The 14,294-nt window shown below is 34.8% G+C and overlaps 2 protein-coding genes across 3 annotated transcripts; one reads left to right on the top strand and one right to left on the bottom strand.

The window, feature by feature from the left end:
* The first annotated feature begins 996 nt into the window (after positions 1–996).
* On the top strand, positions 997–5,462 carry LOC104898037 (immune-associated nucleotide-binding protein 9). 2 transcript variants are annotated; one of them, XM_010685044.3, is made up of 6 exons: positions 997–1,155; positions 1,961–2,209; positions 2,349–2,626; positions 3,142–3,306; positions 3,393–3,527; positions 5,094–5,462. In XM_010685044.3, exons 2-6 carry the CDS (start codon positions 1,978–1,980, stop codon positions 5,304–5,306), a joined length of 1,023 nt encoding a protein of 340 aa, XP_010683346.1. In that variant the 5' UTR covers positions 997–1,155; positions 1,961–1,977; the 3' UTR covers positions 5,307–5,462. The 2 variants fall into 2 exon arrangements, with proteins under 2 accessions (XP_010683346.1, XP_048500520.1); XM_048644563.2 differs by lacking the exon at positions 997–1,155 and adding an exon at positions 1,196–1,339.
* A 1,560-nt stretch (positions 5,463–7,022) lies between these two features.
* LOC104898045 (putative methylesterase 14, chloroplastic) lies at positions 7,023–14,006 on the bottom strand. Its single transcript, XM_010685054.4, has 5 exons — positions 13,250–14,006; positions 11,668–11,907; positions 11,426–11,569; positions 9,052–9,186; positions 7,023–7,596 (listed from the first exon to the last, which is right to left on the bottom strand). The coding sequence occupies exons 1-5, from the start codon at positions 13,496–13,498 to the stop codon at positions 7,324–7,326; spliced, it is 1,041 nt and encodes a 346-aa protein (XP_010683356.1). The 5' UTR covers positions 13,499–14,006; the 3' UTR covers positions 7,023–7,323.
* Between the last annotated feature and the right edge of the window lie 288 nt (positions 14,007–14,294).

The raw sequence follows: 14,294 nt of genomic DNA, 5'->3' as shown, positions 1-14,294 counted from the left end.
ATTAAAAAAAAAATGTAGATGTGACAAGAGTTGATGGATTATTTTTTTTTTTTTTTTGAAAAGGAGATGATGTATTTTTTATTGAACTAGAGAAAGTTGGATATATTTTTATTAATAAAAATAATGTGTGGGCAATAGAAGTGTAAAACAAATAATATAGTAATAATAGGACCATGCTAAAAATAAAAGTGTTGAAACAAATTTATGACAAACATTAAAAAAAGTGTTCTGATTATTATAAAATAGAGGGAGTTAATCTAAAGAAATGAAAATAAGAAACTAATGATATTTTTTTTTGAAGGAAGAAAATAAACTTAACAATGATTTAACAAATGGATACGATATAGTTCAAGTAAAAAATTGTTAGGCATTCTTAAAATAAAGATTTTAGAGATACAAGAAAAATATCACCCTATAGCAAAAAGCTAAATGTGTAAAGGTAATGACCCTGTTTGGTGATTAGAGTTTAGAGGTTAGAGTTTAGAGTTTGTGGTTAGATGATTACTTTTTTGTTCAGAGGATTTGACTGCTGATTTAAATAATTGTTGTATAAAGGTGTTTGGTAACACTTAGCTGATTGTTTAGAGTTTTGTACTTTTTAGAGCATGTAAAATGACATTTATGGACATATGTTTTTTTTAAAACAAATTTTAGTATTAATTATATGGACAAAATAGTCATTTGTTTTTTTCTCTCCAAAACTCTCATGAAAAAGCTCCTCTACCCAGCTTTTTCAAAAGAGAGTTTTGATAAGAGTTTTCGGTACAAAACTCTATTTAATCCTCTCTCTCACCAAACACCCAAATTAGAGTTTTTATTGGTCAAAACTCTAAACTCTCTCCCCAAACAACCCCAATATATCCGTTCTCCAATAGAAAAACAGCATATTAGCTAACATCAAAATTCGGAACAGTCCTCAAAGACTACCCATCGATGTCTTCCAAAGATAACTATCAAAATTATCAATTAAAGATAACTAGGAAATATATTTAAAAAGAAAAAAAAAACTGTTCTTCTAACTGTTCTCCTACTTTGTCGTTAATATATGATGTATCCCTATAAAAGCTGAAAAATTGTTGATTCAATTCGTATATTTGGTTTATATACACTCCTTTTGACTTTTACTAAACCTCTCACTCAACAACATCTTCTCTGGTAAGTTTACTGTTTTACTTCTTCCTCAATCTTTCTTTACTTTCTCTCTACTTTTGCCGTTGATTCGCAAATTCACTTTGCTTCTTTGCTGCCTTGCAATTCAGTCAACCCCTAAATCTTTTTATCAATATTCTTGTGATTGATTTTGGGTTTCTTCTTTCTGCCGGATTTATTATTATTATGGGTAAAAATTTTCTGGGTTTAGATTTTTCGAGTAATTTGAATTTTGGGTTGTGTTGTATTTGTTTGATTCTTTTTGTGATAAAAAAAAAAGTATTTATGTATTGTGATTAGGATATTGCAGGTTTTCTCTGTGTTTTATTTGGTGGAAATAATCTGTCTTTTGATCAATGTTTTTTTTTTTTTTTTTTTTTTTTTGAAAGGAGTCGTTTGATCAATGTTATATGATTACTATATGATTATTATTTTCAAAGATGATTTCTTTCAACCAATTACATCCTTAGTTGATAAGTCTATTGCTTTTTTTATATTATGACAATGTGATTATATTGTTCGATGTGTTGATTTGTGTTATGAAGAAGTTTAATTCTTTGATAATTATATAAAGGGGTTTTATTCTTTTTGGTTGATGGTTTTTTTTTGTCAGAATTAGTTCTTCAATGAATTTTACTCTCTATCTTGTACTAAAATACATATCTCTTGACTTCGGATTAGAGTTTACGTATGTTTAGCTTGATAAATATGATTGATGAATTTCGATGAATTTCAATGGTGTGTAAGTTCAGCTATGTTGCAACAAAGGATTCCTAATTAGATTTTTTTGGGTGTCATTATTATGTTGCAGATATAACAATTGAAAGAATGGGTGGAAGTTCAATTGAGGATGATTGGGATTTTCCTTCTCTATCAAATGGAGCTCGAACTATGGTTTTGGTTGGACGTACCGGTAATGGAAAAAGCGCGACTGGAAATAGCATCCTTGGTAGAAAGGCATATAAGTCTAGAGCCAGCTCATCTGGTGTTACAAGTACCTCTGAACTCCAGAGTACTATGCTTAAAGATGGGCAAGAAATCAATGTGATTGACACACCTGGTACGTGATGATGAGTTAAAAAGTTGTATGCCTGTTTGCTTTCTCTGTTTCCATTCAGAGAAGAATACAGATTTTTGCATTGTAAACCTTGTAAATATTCATTCTCATATTGATTTTGTGATCTCGTATGGAATTGTAGGGCTCTTTGACATTTCTGTTGGATCTGAATTCATTGGCAAAGAGATTGTGAAATGTATTGATTTGGCGAAGGAGGGTATACATGCTATACTTGTTGTGTTCTCCGTGAGATCACGTTTCTCTCAGGAAGAGGAAGCCGCACTTCAAAGCTTGCAAGCAGTCTTTGGACCCAAAATTGCTGATTACATGATAGTGGTTTTTACGGGAGGTGATGAGCTCGAAGATAATGATGAAACTCTTGGAGATTATTTGGGTCGTGAATGTCCGGAGACTTTAAAGGTGATTCAATGTGATTTTGCTTGATATTACTATAAACTTTATTAACTTTGGCCATATCATACTTATAAATTGGTTTCAGTTCGAGTGATTATGTTTATGAATGCTGTCTTGTTCATTTGTGGATTATGTGTATATGATAATCATAACCTCATAGTTTACTTCCATATTAATTACACACATACCAACTTGATAAGTTGGTATTAATTATTCACAAGCCAACTTGATAAGTTGGTGTGTAGACCTAGGTTGTAAAGGTGATGGTCTCATGTCCTAGTTGATGAGGAGTTACATGCATCAAGCTTAGGAAACTATATTTGGAAATTTATGTAGAGGCTATGAATATTGGGCTTTTGAAATTTTATTTCCTTGTGACAATTGATGCAACATAGCTTTGAGATTTACATGATGTCAGGTATGTGAAAGTTGACGATATATTGAGATAGTGGATTCTATGGATTCAGTTGGAGTTACAAGCCAAGTCTTTGGTGTTTTAATGCATTCTTCTGTATGTGCAGAATATTCTTGATCTTTCGAAGAACCGTTGTGTTCTTTTTGATAATAAAACAAAAGATAATGCCAAAAAGGAGGAACAATTGCAGAAGCTTCTTAACTTAGTTAACTTGGTCATAGAAGAGAATGGAGGAAAACCATACACCGATGATTTATTCAAGGAACTGAGGGTGAGTATTTGTGCTAAGTTTGCTCTCTTTTTCTGTTAATAGTATTGCTTTTGGTAACCTTTCAACTGTTGCACCTCATTGTACAGAAAGGAGCCATGGAACTTCGTCGCCACGAAAAAGATGTTGATTCTTTGAAAGGTTATGATAAAGTAGAGATATCAGCATTAAAGGAGCAGATGCATAAAACATATGAGGAACAACTCAAGCGGATTACTGACATGGTACTGTCTGCTTTTCCCTATATCTTCCTTGTTGCAAGTTATTTGTCCCAATATGGGTAGAGATGATGATTAAATGCCTGCTTCTCAATTCCCATCCACAGCAAAGAATATACTAGCTATTATAGTTGGGGGAGTAGATGAATCATCTGAATGGACCTAGTATTTCTCGGTGGGACAACATTAGTATCTTGATGGTCCTATAAGTTGGGGAATGATAATGTTATCGCACTTTTGGAATAAAGTGAGTTGGATGTTTATTGTACTTGCCTTTCTCAAGAGTTCTCGATGAAATATTTACTTTGCTTTTCTCATGATTGCTACTTGGAAAATTCTTCATCTTGGTTAGCTAATCGTTGAGAAGCTGAAAATTGGTGTATTGGCATACAGTGGTTGTGTTATCTTTTTTTTTGTAATCCCATTCATCTTGGGTTATTCCAAATAAGTTTCCACACTTCTCTTCCAACAAAATTTTCTTTTTCTCTCTCATCACATCACCTATTCTCTCTATCACAAACACTTTCTATCTCTCACTGTTCTTCTATGAAGCTCGTAAGTCTCTACGATCCTGAATTTTCCCGTTTCTAAAAGCCCAGCCATTTTCATGCTAATGAAGCCATGAAATAGCTAGGACCTTTTGTTTTCTTGTTTTAGAAACGTTCTCGTTTTTCTGTAACCCTGATGGTTTTAGTCTTACATAAGCTATTCACGGAAAATTTGCTTAATTCACATTTAACGACTATCGTTAAAATTTATGCTAAACCCAATTTTGTAAGGGATGGAGTAGACGTGATCGAGGCTTCCTATTTGTCTTTTTTTCCATCTTTTGTTATCGTTTTTGCAGTTATCTTTGGTTTGCCTTATCAACATCTTGGTGAGCTTTTTTCTCTCTCGACATGATTGGTGGGAGCTTATTCAAGTGAGACATTATCAATGTGATAGTGGAATTTGATCTGCAGATTTTGTGACTGTTTGTGGGGATAATTCTTTCCTACAATACGATTGATTTACATGGGTTTTAAGTTGTGACGTGGCTAAGACTTTTAGTCAGTGAGAAAGAATCTTTTAGGAGAGTGCAGTTTTTCATGTGCGACTTATGGTCTCAAAATGTCTAAGTGGTTAAAACTTTTGAGTCATAGAGTTTCTAAGACCATGAAAGGAGAGATATGGGAACAGTAGCCTAGAAAACACTCCAGTGATTTGTGGAAGACCCATGTCCATCCATGACATTGTTTATTTTACCCTACATGTTCATTGTCTGCAGTAAACAAGTGTGTCATAGATAAGATAAACTGGAATACTTAACAGGATTGTTCATAATAATGCTTTTGCAAAGACTTAAGATAGCTTAAGAGTCACTGAGAGGACGAGTGGATCTATGAGGACTTTAAACCTTTTCTTTCTTTGATCTTACGTGTTGTAGAGATTTTTTATTGCATAAATATGCTGGCAAAGAGTTGGCTTTATTTTCACATATGGGATTGTGTGCAAGGCCAAGTGGTTATATGATATATCCTGTTATTACATTTGATTGAAATCCCAAATTATTTTTATGGATCTTTCGTGTAGGTTGAAATGAAGCTGAAAGAGACTACTCAAAAACTGGAACAACAATTGGCCCAGGAGCATGCTGCAAGATTGAAAGCTGAAGAGTTGGCCCAGGCTGCGCATACAAAATCTAAAGATGAGATCCGTCTGCTCCGTGAAAATCTAGAGAAGGCGAAGCTAGAGACTGAGGAGCTCCGGAAGCAAGCTGCTAGTGGCAAGTGTGCCATTCTTTGATAATTTTGCATCATGAATATATTACTTTACTGAGTTTGATAAATATGGATTGTGGGCTTGTGGCATATATATCTTCTTATTATGGATTTATGGTTCATGGATGAAGTATTGCAAACCTTGGTTATCAAGTAAATGGAAGTATTTTGAGATGTCAAATTAAGGTTTCTCATCTGCAAATTATAAGTGCTAGTTAACCAATTAGCGTCTATAATATGAAAAGTTTAGGGCTATGACAAGTTGTTGGAGATATCTTTTACTTTATTATCCATCTCTCTCTTCCTCTCCATACTTCAACTGTTCAAGTGCAATGGGGGTTACACCAGTACAATATGTTAGGCGTCTAAACATGATGGAGAGAAATAAAAAGGACTCGTGTCATGAGAAGAGAACAAAGAAAAGTCATTTGTTACAATTCTTAAGGGTTGCACTTATTTTAAAACAGAGGTTAATAAAGTTATATCTCCTACTCAAGTTTATTTTGACAATTTAAAAAAATGTTTTTTACTTGTCTTAGTCTATTTTGTGTTTATTGGAACAAATTAAATTAAAAAAAGAATCTCTTATGTAATTGAAAGCGATTAAGGATCCCAAATTCTGTCACATTTAGGATATTGTATAGTGCATACTCATGCAACAACTTGAGACTCCAATCAGATGCTGCAATGTAAAAGGAAGAGAATCCAAGTTTGACAATTCCACACGTAATTCAACTTCTTTTTCTTTGTTAGGTTAGAAGATTTAAACTCTCCACTGATGCATATCAAAGAGCGCTTAGTTTTTGATTGAACGGCAACTTCCACTCTCCACATGCACATCAATACATCATCACATAATAAGTAGGCTAAATAGATTCTACACTGAACAAAACATTAACTAACTCTTCTTCAATTAGAACAACTAATTTGTCAAATATCACTAACCATCTTGATTAATTATTAGGGTGTATATAAACAAGCCACTAAAAAGTGCCTCCACCGGCGGATAAGAAATATACTTTTGTGTTTTGCTACTCATATATTTGTTAGTGGTCATTGGTTGTGATCACAATTATTAATGGTTACAACATAAGTATATTTCTTATCTAGCGATCGTAGTGCCCGTTAGCAGTTCATTAATAAAATCATTAAACATATATAGCTTTGTAATAAGTAGATGATGAAAAAAAAATCTGATAGGATAGGAATTTTGATCCTTGTAAAGAAGGAATTTTGGAAAAAGTTGCAAAGTTGAGTTGCAGCCGAGAGAGTGTCATAAACTCGTGATTAATATTTCTTTTTCTGGATCATTACCAAATCATCTCTATTATATCATGGAAGAGAGGGGAGACACCAAATATTATAAACCCCATTATACCCTTAACTAACAAAATACAAACTCACCCTCTTTTACCATCATACCCTCAGTTAAGAATCACATTTATAACATCTCTTATTTATTGATCTAGAAAAAAGAAGATACAATGAACATGTGACCTATCGTTCACAGCACCTCAATCTTAACCACTAGGCCAAGACATCCTTGGTAACAAATTTTCATACATGTTATTACACAATCAAACTTTTTATTTGTTTTCGCACACGTCACGTGCATATAAGGTTAGTGTTCAATATGATAGAAGCTCAAGTCACTTTTGGCTTCGTGCTTGTTTGTGGTTTCACTTGGATATATTTCCTCTGTTTATAATAATGACCGAGTATATTTTGTAGTCAGCAAGAGTAAAAAGCAACAGCAAGCAAGGGTGATATAATTACTCAATTAATTGACTATTATGTTTACAACCAACACAACACCTGTGATTTCCTATCTAAATATGCAACACGATAGTGTACTAAAGAATTCCAGAATTATCCTGTATAAATAAATAGGAAAAAGAAAACAAATAACGAGGGTAGTACAGAGCTTCTCGCCTTTCTGTTTCTCCTGTACAATTTTAAAGTCCAGTGGGCAGTGGCAAATGTACCACATTCAATAAGCAGAATATCCTCCAACCATATGCTGTTGTAGCAGTTATCTTGAACTACGGCTTTTGAGCGATCTCAAGTAACATTTTGTGAAGCGACTGGGGCTTCGAGAAGAATGGGCAGTGATCGCTGCCTTTGATCTTGTAGACTCCCTCCGGTGGGTTTTCTCTGACTAGTTTTTCTTGGACGTCTGGTGAAAGTGCACGATCATCTAGTGTTTGAATGAAATAACGCCTAACCGAACCGTACTTCTCAGGGGATAATGAGAGCTTCTCCATTATGGGGCCTAGAGGGACTGGTCTCATGGAGACCATAGCCAAAGCAATATCCTGAAATAACAATGCGTCCTTCAGAAAACAAACAGCAGCACCATCTAAAATGTGCAGGCGACAGGAGAAAAATTAGAGCATCAACCACACAAATAACTGAATTCTGCAAAATCCATTCCTATAAGTGGAACGGAGCAAAATGTATGTGTCATGGCAGTCGTCTCATTAATGAATTTTATTCTAATAGTTATCATTATCAAATACAACAGATGTAAGTAAAAGAAGATTAATAGCCAAGATTTTGTGTCCTATGCAATTTCTAAGTATATGCCCACTTTTAAGCTCATAGCACAAGGTTTGAGCTGTCTCAACATGTCTTCACAGATCATCATCAGTTAAGCATATCCGTCTCATGACGCTTTGAGATTGTTAAGTAGTCACCAATTCACCATTTATGCTCTGATGCAAAGCCGAGATTGTTTGAGAACTAGAAGTCAATATCCTATCTTTGGTTTAGTTTTTCCATGTAAGTTTACCGTGTGGTAGAATTGTCCTTAAATTGCCAATATAGAGTTCAATTCCTTTATTATGAACCACAGCATGATACTGTTGATTTTCTCACATTTACACAATTAGGGTGTTCTTCCCCTTTTCCTTTTTTTCTTTTTGCTTTCGTTTTTTTTCTGCCAGGGTGGGGGGGGGGGATTGGAGAGGGAGGTTTGATAAAGGAATAAGAGATAGACAGCCACAATTAAGTCCTAAAACTACACATCAGTGTGCACAGCACGGGAGCACAATACCATATCTCTTCCATCTCTTATTCCTCTCATTAACAGATACACAGACATCCATGCTCATTAATAGATAAATATGCAATCCAAAATGAAGTTGCATACACTTGATGGAAACGTTTGCAAAGGAAAGGATATGGACATTTTAATTCCACAAGGACATAACACATGCACCAAATGTCCAGATCTGGAGGTACGGGTATTATTTACTGAAGCAAGTTTACGTCTTGACCTTATTATACTAGAAAAGTGAAAAACTCTTTTTTTTTTTGCTGATGTATCAAGAACGATTAAAGAAGACAAGGACATCTTAAAATCTCATCTACCAACATTCCCAGGTTGTTTAAAATAAGACAAGTCAAATATGTAAACTAATCAGAATTTGAATGGTTAGGTGTCCATTTCATCTGATTACTAACATAAAAGTAATCTCAATTTCCCCCTCCAAGCATTTGGAGGCTAATTGTCCACAAAATTAACCCCCTCTTCCTCATTTCCATCGACTCCAACACCGCAGATATTATGATCTTCGACATGCACCATCCTAGTACAAATGATTCCATTTCCTTTCTCATATTCTCCAGCATGAGGGATGAAGAGAGCACAATTTCAAGTACAAAAAATTTTCAGAAGTCGCTAATGTAAACTAAAAGCATTGCATATGTGATTATAACATGTTTATAGTAGGATGTTTGGTACTTGGAATAATCTTTATTCAACTTACCTTAAGAGGGCTCTGGTTGAAATATAGGGCCTTCATGTGCTGCCTCTCTAACATGAAGGATGTAGGGGGATTATCAGTGCCATTTCCATGAATTAAAAATTTTGATTCCTTTATAAAATCTTCGGATGAACCAAGCTGCAGAACACCAGAAATGACTGTTAAATTGTGCAAGTTTGTATTTTTTCTGACATACCAAGAAATGTTAGATGAGCAATTATATTCAAATACCTCAATACAATGCGTTTCAATGAGTCGCTGACAAAAGAAAATAATTTTCTTCTGTAATTTTTTTTTTTCCGAGGGGGGAGGAAGGGGTGTGGATGGAGCAGAAACAGTTACAAGCCTACAGCAGCCTTGTCCAGGATACTCATCTAACAAGAGCAAGAAAAGAGAGTACTTGAAATCTAGGTAGCACCAATACGGATACGGACATGGGTACGGGGACGGAAAACGGTAAAATCAAAATTTCCAAAAACGGGTACGGCTTGGATTCGGGAAAAAAAACAAATATAATATTATTTAATTAATAATATGACAATAATTTTTCATACATATAATCTCCAAAAAAAATTGGTGCAAAAAACATTGACCGACATATAGATAAAAATTTAAAGTAATAAACTATTTTTCTTTCTAGAATATAGAAATATGTATGGGGTTATAAACTTGAAAGTTATAGTATTGAATATAGATGATTAGATTCGGCTGAAAACATAAAAGGAAAAGAAACACATAAAGTGAACTAGAGAGAGTCAAAGGGATGCCGATATTGACGGAGCGAAGACGACACTTGCACCATGGGGGATGTCATTAAGCTTCTAACTCCATCCCCGAGACGTCCCCGCCGTTTTCTCTAGCCGTCCCAACTACACCGGTCGTCTACAAGTTCTAGATACGGCTTTGAGACGTATATGTGCCGTACCCGTCCCGTCCCCGACTCGTACCCATCCCCGGTACGGGATATGGCAGGTGGGAGAAGTACCCGTGCTTCATAGCTTGAAATCTAACTTTCCTATATAAGCCCATTAAGCAAATGTTTGGGTGACTAAGCTGAGTAAGATCATCATACCAACTTCATCCAACCCAAAACCAAGAAATGGTGCTTCTTGATTTCTGCAGAAGTTTTGTAAGGGAAGTCTAATGCTGCTCATCTGAATTATAAAGACCAAACAAAGCCAGATTTGAATCTGGAAGACAGTGCATATCTGAGTCTCCTACTGCCAGAAGTCTGACTGGAAGATACGGAGGGGTGGGCATTCATAAATCACAATGGATCATTGGATTGGATACCAGCAGAAACTAGTTTGTCCAGTAATCTTAGTAGAGTCATATATCATTTTCGCTTTCTAGTTTGAGCCTCACACTAATTCAAAGAGAGTTGAAACTTGAAAGGCAAGTATCTATACAGTACATTTGTTGCCAGTATTGTTGCATGTGAAGTGAGGAGCTGTCACTATGTTATCCTCTTAAAAGAAGCCAAGTATTAACATAACCAAAATTGCTTTAGTTACATATTTCTAATTGACATACACAGATATCCATTTGTGTTTCCTAACATCTAATAATTTCCCAGTCAATGCTAAATTGATCACTATGTAACCTAGGTTTGGTATAACTATCAATGATACTTACAAATATCAAATTCATGGTGTTGCAAATTGTCCATTTGAAAGAAGCTGTAATAGTGTTCTAAATCCCATCTTGTGCAAGCATAAGATATAGTATAAAAAAGTGTAGGGGGAATGTTATATAGCTTAACCTTAGTCTTGGTAAACTCGACATTCTAAGATGTCTCGCCTCCCACAAATCCGATTTCATTTCGAGAAGTAATAGCAAATGGTCAAACTTTCAAAACCTATGTTGTTTCAAATGTATCCCTACTACTAAGTACTAATCAATGTTAAATAGTAAAATATCTGATAGAGGTAAATGTGAAGCCTGATATAAGCACTTTCAGTCGAATGGGAACTCTCTAACCCCTTTTAGAAAGTCATACGGAATTAATTATAAAAACAGGAAGTAGAATTTTGCATTGAAAACTGAAGGTGGAACAAAAAGAAGATGAGAAGCTCTGCAGGTCTCCCACTAAACATATTGAAATATCCAAGACATGCACATCAGCACATGTGCATAAGAAAATGCCACCATGTAGTTAGTCATTACTATGAAGTAATGTTATTAATGCACTTCAGGTGTAACTCCAAATTAAAGATTTAGCGATCTCCAGAAAAATTTACATGTCTAATCCCTTACGTTTTTTGACCTTACATGCAACTTTACATTGTTAGATGCTAAGATAATGATAGAATATACATTCACTAGGAATAGGGGCATCACTCCTACATGTTGAGATGATGTTAATCTTATAACATACCTCTTCAGTAAAAACATCGAAAGGCCTCTGTCCACTAGAGACCATCGTGGCACAAACAAAAATTGCCTTGGCAATCTTCTGTGGAAGTTGCTCCATAGCGTATGAAACAGATGCACCCCCGCATCCATGACCAACCAATATAACCTAGGAACATATCCCAAATGTTACAACATTACCAGAAAACTGGCCATACAATTATTAAAAAATTGTACATAAAAGTAAATTTATTCATGGCATCTGACCTTTTCATCATCTGGCAGATTCTCTATATATGTAATCAGTGGCTTAGAATAATCTACCAGAGTAGCTATTGAATTTGTATTTATTGTATCTATACCCGACCCACTTAGGTCTAAAGCAACAGGAAGTAATCCGGACTCTTCCAATAAAGCAATGCTTTTGTACCAACACCATGCGCCGAAGCCCTCGCCATGTACTAAAACAACTCTTGTTCCTTTCAGACTTTCCAAAAAATCAGGTGCCTGTGGAAGATAAGTAGAGCTGTAAGAAAGCTACATTCTGGCACTTCTTGCTAACTACGAACATGGGAGATTGTCAAGATACTTGGACAAAAGTGTTTGTAAATTTAGGTGTTTTAATTTTCTCATTCATGTTTCTTTCAAGTTTCAAGCAATGAATAGATAAAACCTCAACAGTAGCATTATTATAATTTTAAATTGCAGAAATTTCCAGAGAGCAGCATCTGATAACTCACCCAAATCCCAGAGACCCAGTTCTGTCAGACTGCAGGAAATAAGTATTTTCCAGAAAAGAATTTCAGCAAATATACAATATGAGCATCGATAACAAGTTTATTAATTTAATTGGTACAGTTACCCTCCAAAAAAACACGCATTCATTTTCACAATGGAGAATGGAAACATCAAGGCTGACATATGTATGCAAATAGATTACACTTTAGTCTAAGAAAGCATGTACCTGAGAGCATTCACATGGTCTTCACAAGAAATCTATACTTAAAAACAGATACCACACCCATCACTTTGAAATCTTAAACTCCCTTAAACTATCATCAATAACATATCAGAAAATAAGTGGCCGAATGACGCAAAGCGCTGTAGGGTCAGGATAACTCCTGTCCATCTGGATTCCTATCCTACAAGTTTACATGAAGGGTCGAGTTCAATTAAAACAGTGACACTTCTCTATCAAAAACTGGTATATTTGTTAAACTGGTAGGATATATATATCATCCAAGAAGCATGGAAATGCCACAAAGGTGTTGCCAAGGCGTCCCAAGCGAATCCAATTCGGACAACAATCAGTTGTTGGTAAAAAGTAACACACATTTTCAAGTATCCTGTGATGCTAGTGCACTTCTCATCTTTATACAAGGGGAGGGGGGGGGGGGGGATCAAAAAGAAATACTATGAAACCCCATTATCTTTGAAGTACACTTGTTGGCATCATGATATAGTACCAACATCCACTTTTATGCAACAGGAAGGGTAAAAATTAATCAAAAGTAAAACAAACAAAAAAAACTATTCTTCTGACCCAGCTTTTAGAAGATCCAGATTTGGGTTCCAAAAAACCACAATTGCATCTTCTACTACTTTCTATGTTCACTTTTCAACATAATCATAACAACAATAATAAATAAACAAACTTTCTCTTAAAACCATCATTTCAAAAAAACTGAATCAAATCTTTTTACCAAGTAATCATGTTGACTACCTTAATTCAGCTTGACCTTTTCTACGCAATACCAAAAAGATCAAACTCATTCTAAACTACTACTGCTATAACATGAATCGTCATAAGAAATCGTCTTGAAGATAAAAAAAAAAAAGAAAGAGAGACCTGTTTAGAATTGGAAAAAGGGTCAGAAAGAGTGCGACGACGAGAGGTGGAACCAATTCGACGAGACATAGAAGGTGCATCATATCTTTGAGACAACTGATGTTGTTGAAGCACCATTGATAAAGCTCTCCTATGCAAAGCAACTTCTTCATCTTCAAGCAATTTTCTCTGAGATTTTCCTATTCTCTTACTTTTTGATCCATTTACTTTAGTATCTTTCTTTGACATGCATATAAATCGATTACCCATTTCTCAAAATTCAATTCTGAACAAAACCCACTTCTTCTTTTCGATTAATTTTGTTGTTTAGTACCGCAAATTTGGGGAAGCAACGTGTTTGACTTGAGTTTGAGTTGGCATTCTATTGTTTCTTCTTTTTTCTGGGAAGTGAATAATAATGCACAAAATGAGAGAGGAGAGAGACTGTGAGAGTAGGTGAACAAAACCAGACAGTTTTTAATGAAGAGTGAGAAGGTCAGATTTAATTTAATGCACAGATTTTTATTTGATTATCTAATTCATTGCTTTTTTTGGGGTGCTGAAATTTCATTGCTTGGACTGTTAAAAAAAAATAAGTACATTTTTTTGTATTACTCCTTAAGCTTCGGATTAGAAATGTGTTGAAGCATTTTACTGCGCCGGGAAGAAAGGTGGAAAGGAGATTTGGCAGAAAAAAAAATAGTTACAGTTAGTCACCAAATTGCGTGAATATGATGAATTGGGAGCTTCATTTGTTGACGAATGACGGCTGTTTGGGAGAAGCATTCTCCAATTGCGTGTACCTTCTTTTCTAGAAACTATTTCGTTTTCTATGTAATGCTAACAAAAGTAACACCAAAGACATTCCCATTTTAGGATGGCTTGCGCCTTGCAACTCAATTTCCAGGCAACAACATGAAAACTACCCCTAAAAATTTATTATGACATAATAATTTTTAAAATTTATCCTTCGAAAAAATAATAATTATTAATTATCTCTTATGATTAATATTTTAACAAAAAAAATATTATTTATATGCTTGCTTATACACAACTTTCACACGAG

The sequence above is a fragment of the Beta vulgaris genome, chromosome 1, assembly GCF_026745355.1.
Source record: "Beta vulgaris subsp. vulgaris cultivar EL10 chromosome 1, EL10.2, whole genome shotgun sequence".
Lineage (NCBI taxonomy): Eukaryota > Viridiplantae > Streptophyta > Magnoliopsida > Caryophyllales > Amaranthaceae > Beta > Beta vulgaris.
This window is presented reverse-complemented; position numbering and strand designations above follow the sequence as displayed.

What these genes read in the sequence shown, in the direction of transcription:
- LOC104898037 (XM_048644563.2), top strand. An exon ending in AATGTCCGGAGACTTTAAAG is followed by an intron (nt 2,627 to 3,141) that starts GTGATTCAATGT and finishes CTGTATGTGCAG; the next exon opens with AATATTCTTGATCTTTCGAA. An exon ending in ATTTATTCAAGGAACTGAGG is followed by an intron (nt 3,307 to 3,392) that starts GTGAGTATTTGT and finishes CTCATTGTACAG; the next exon opens with AAAGGAGCCATGGAACTTCG.
- LOC104898045 (XM_010685054.4), bottom strand. Translation starts at nt 13,498, where the DNA reads ATGGGTAATCGATTTATATGCATGTCAAAGAAAGATACTAAAGTAAAT. An exon ending in TCGATGTTTTTACTGAAGAG is followed by an intron (nt 9,187 to 11,425) that starts GTATGTTATAAG and finishes GGTGTTCTGCAG; the next exon opens with CTTGGTTCATCCGAAGATTT. An exon ending in TCAACCAGAGCCCTCTTAAG is followed by an intron (nt 7,597 to 9,051) that starts GTAAGTTGAATA and finishes TTGTTATTTCAG; the next exon opens with GATATTGCTTTGGCTATGGT.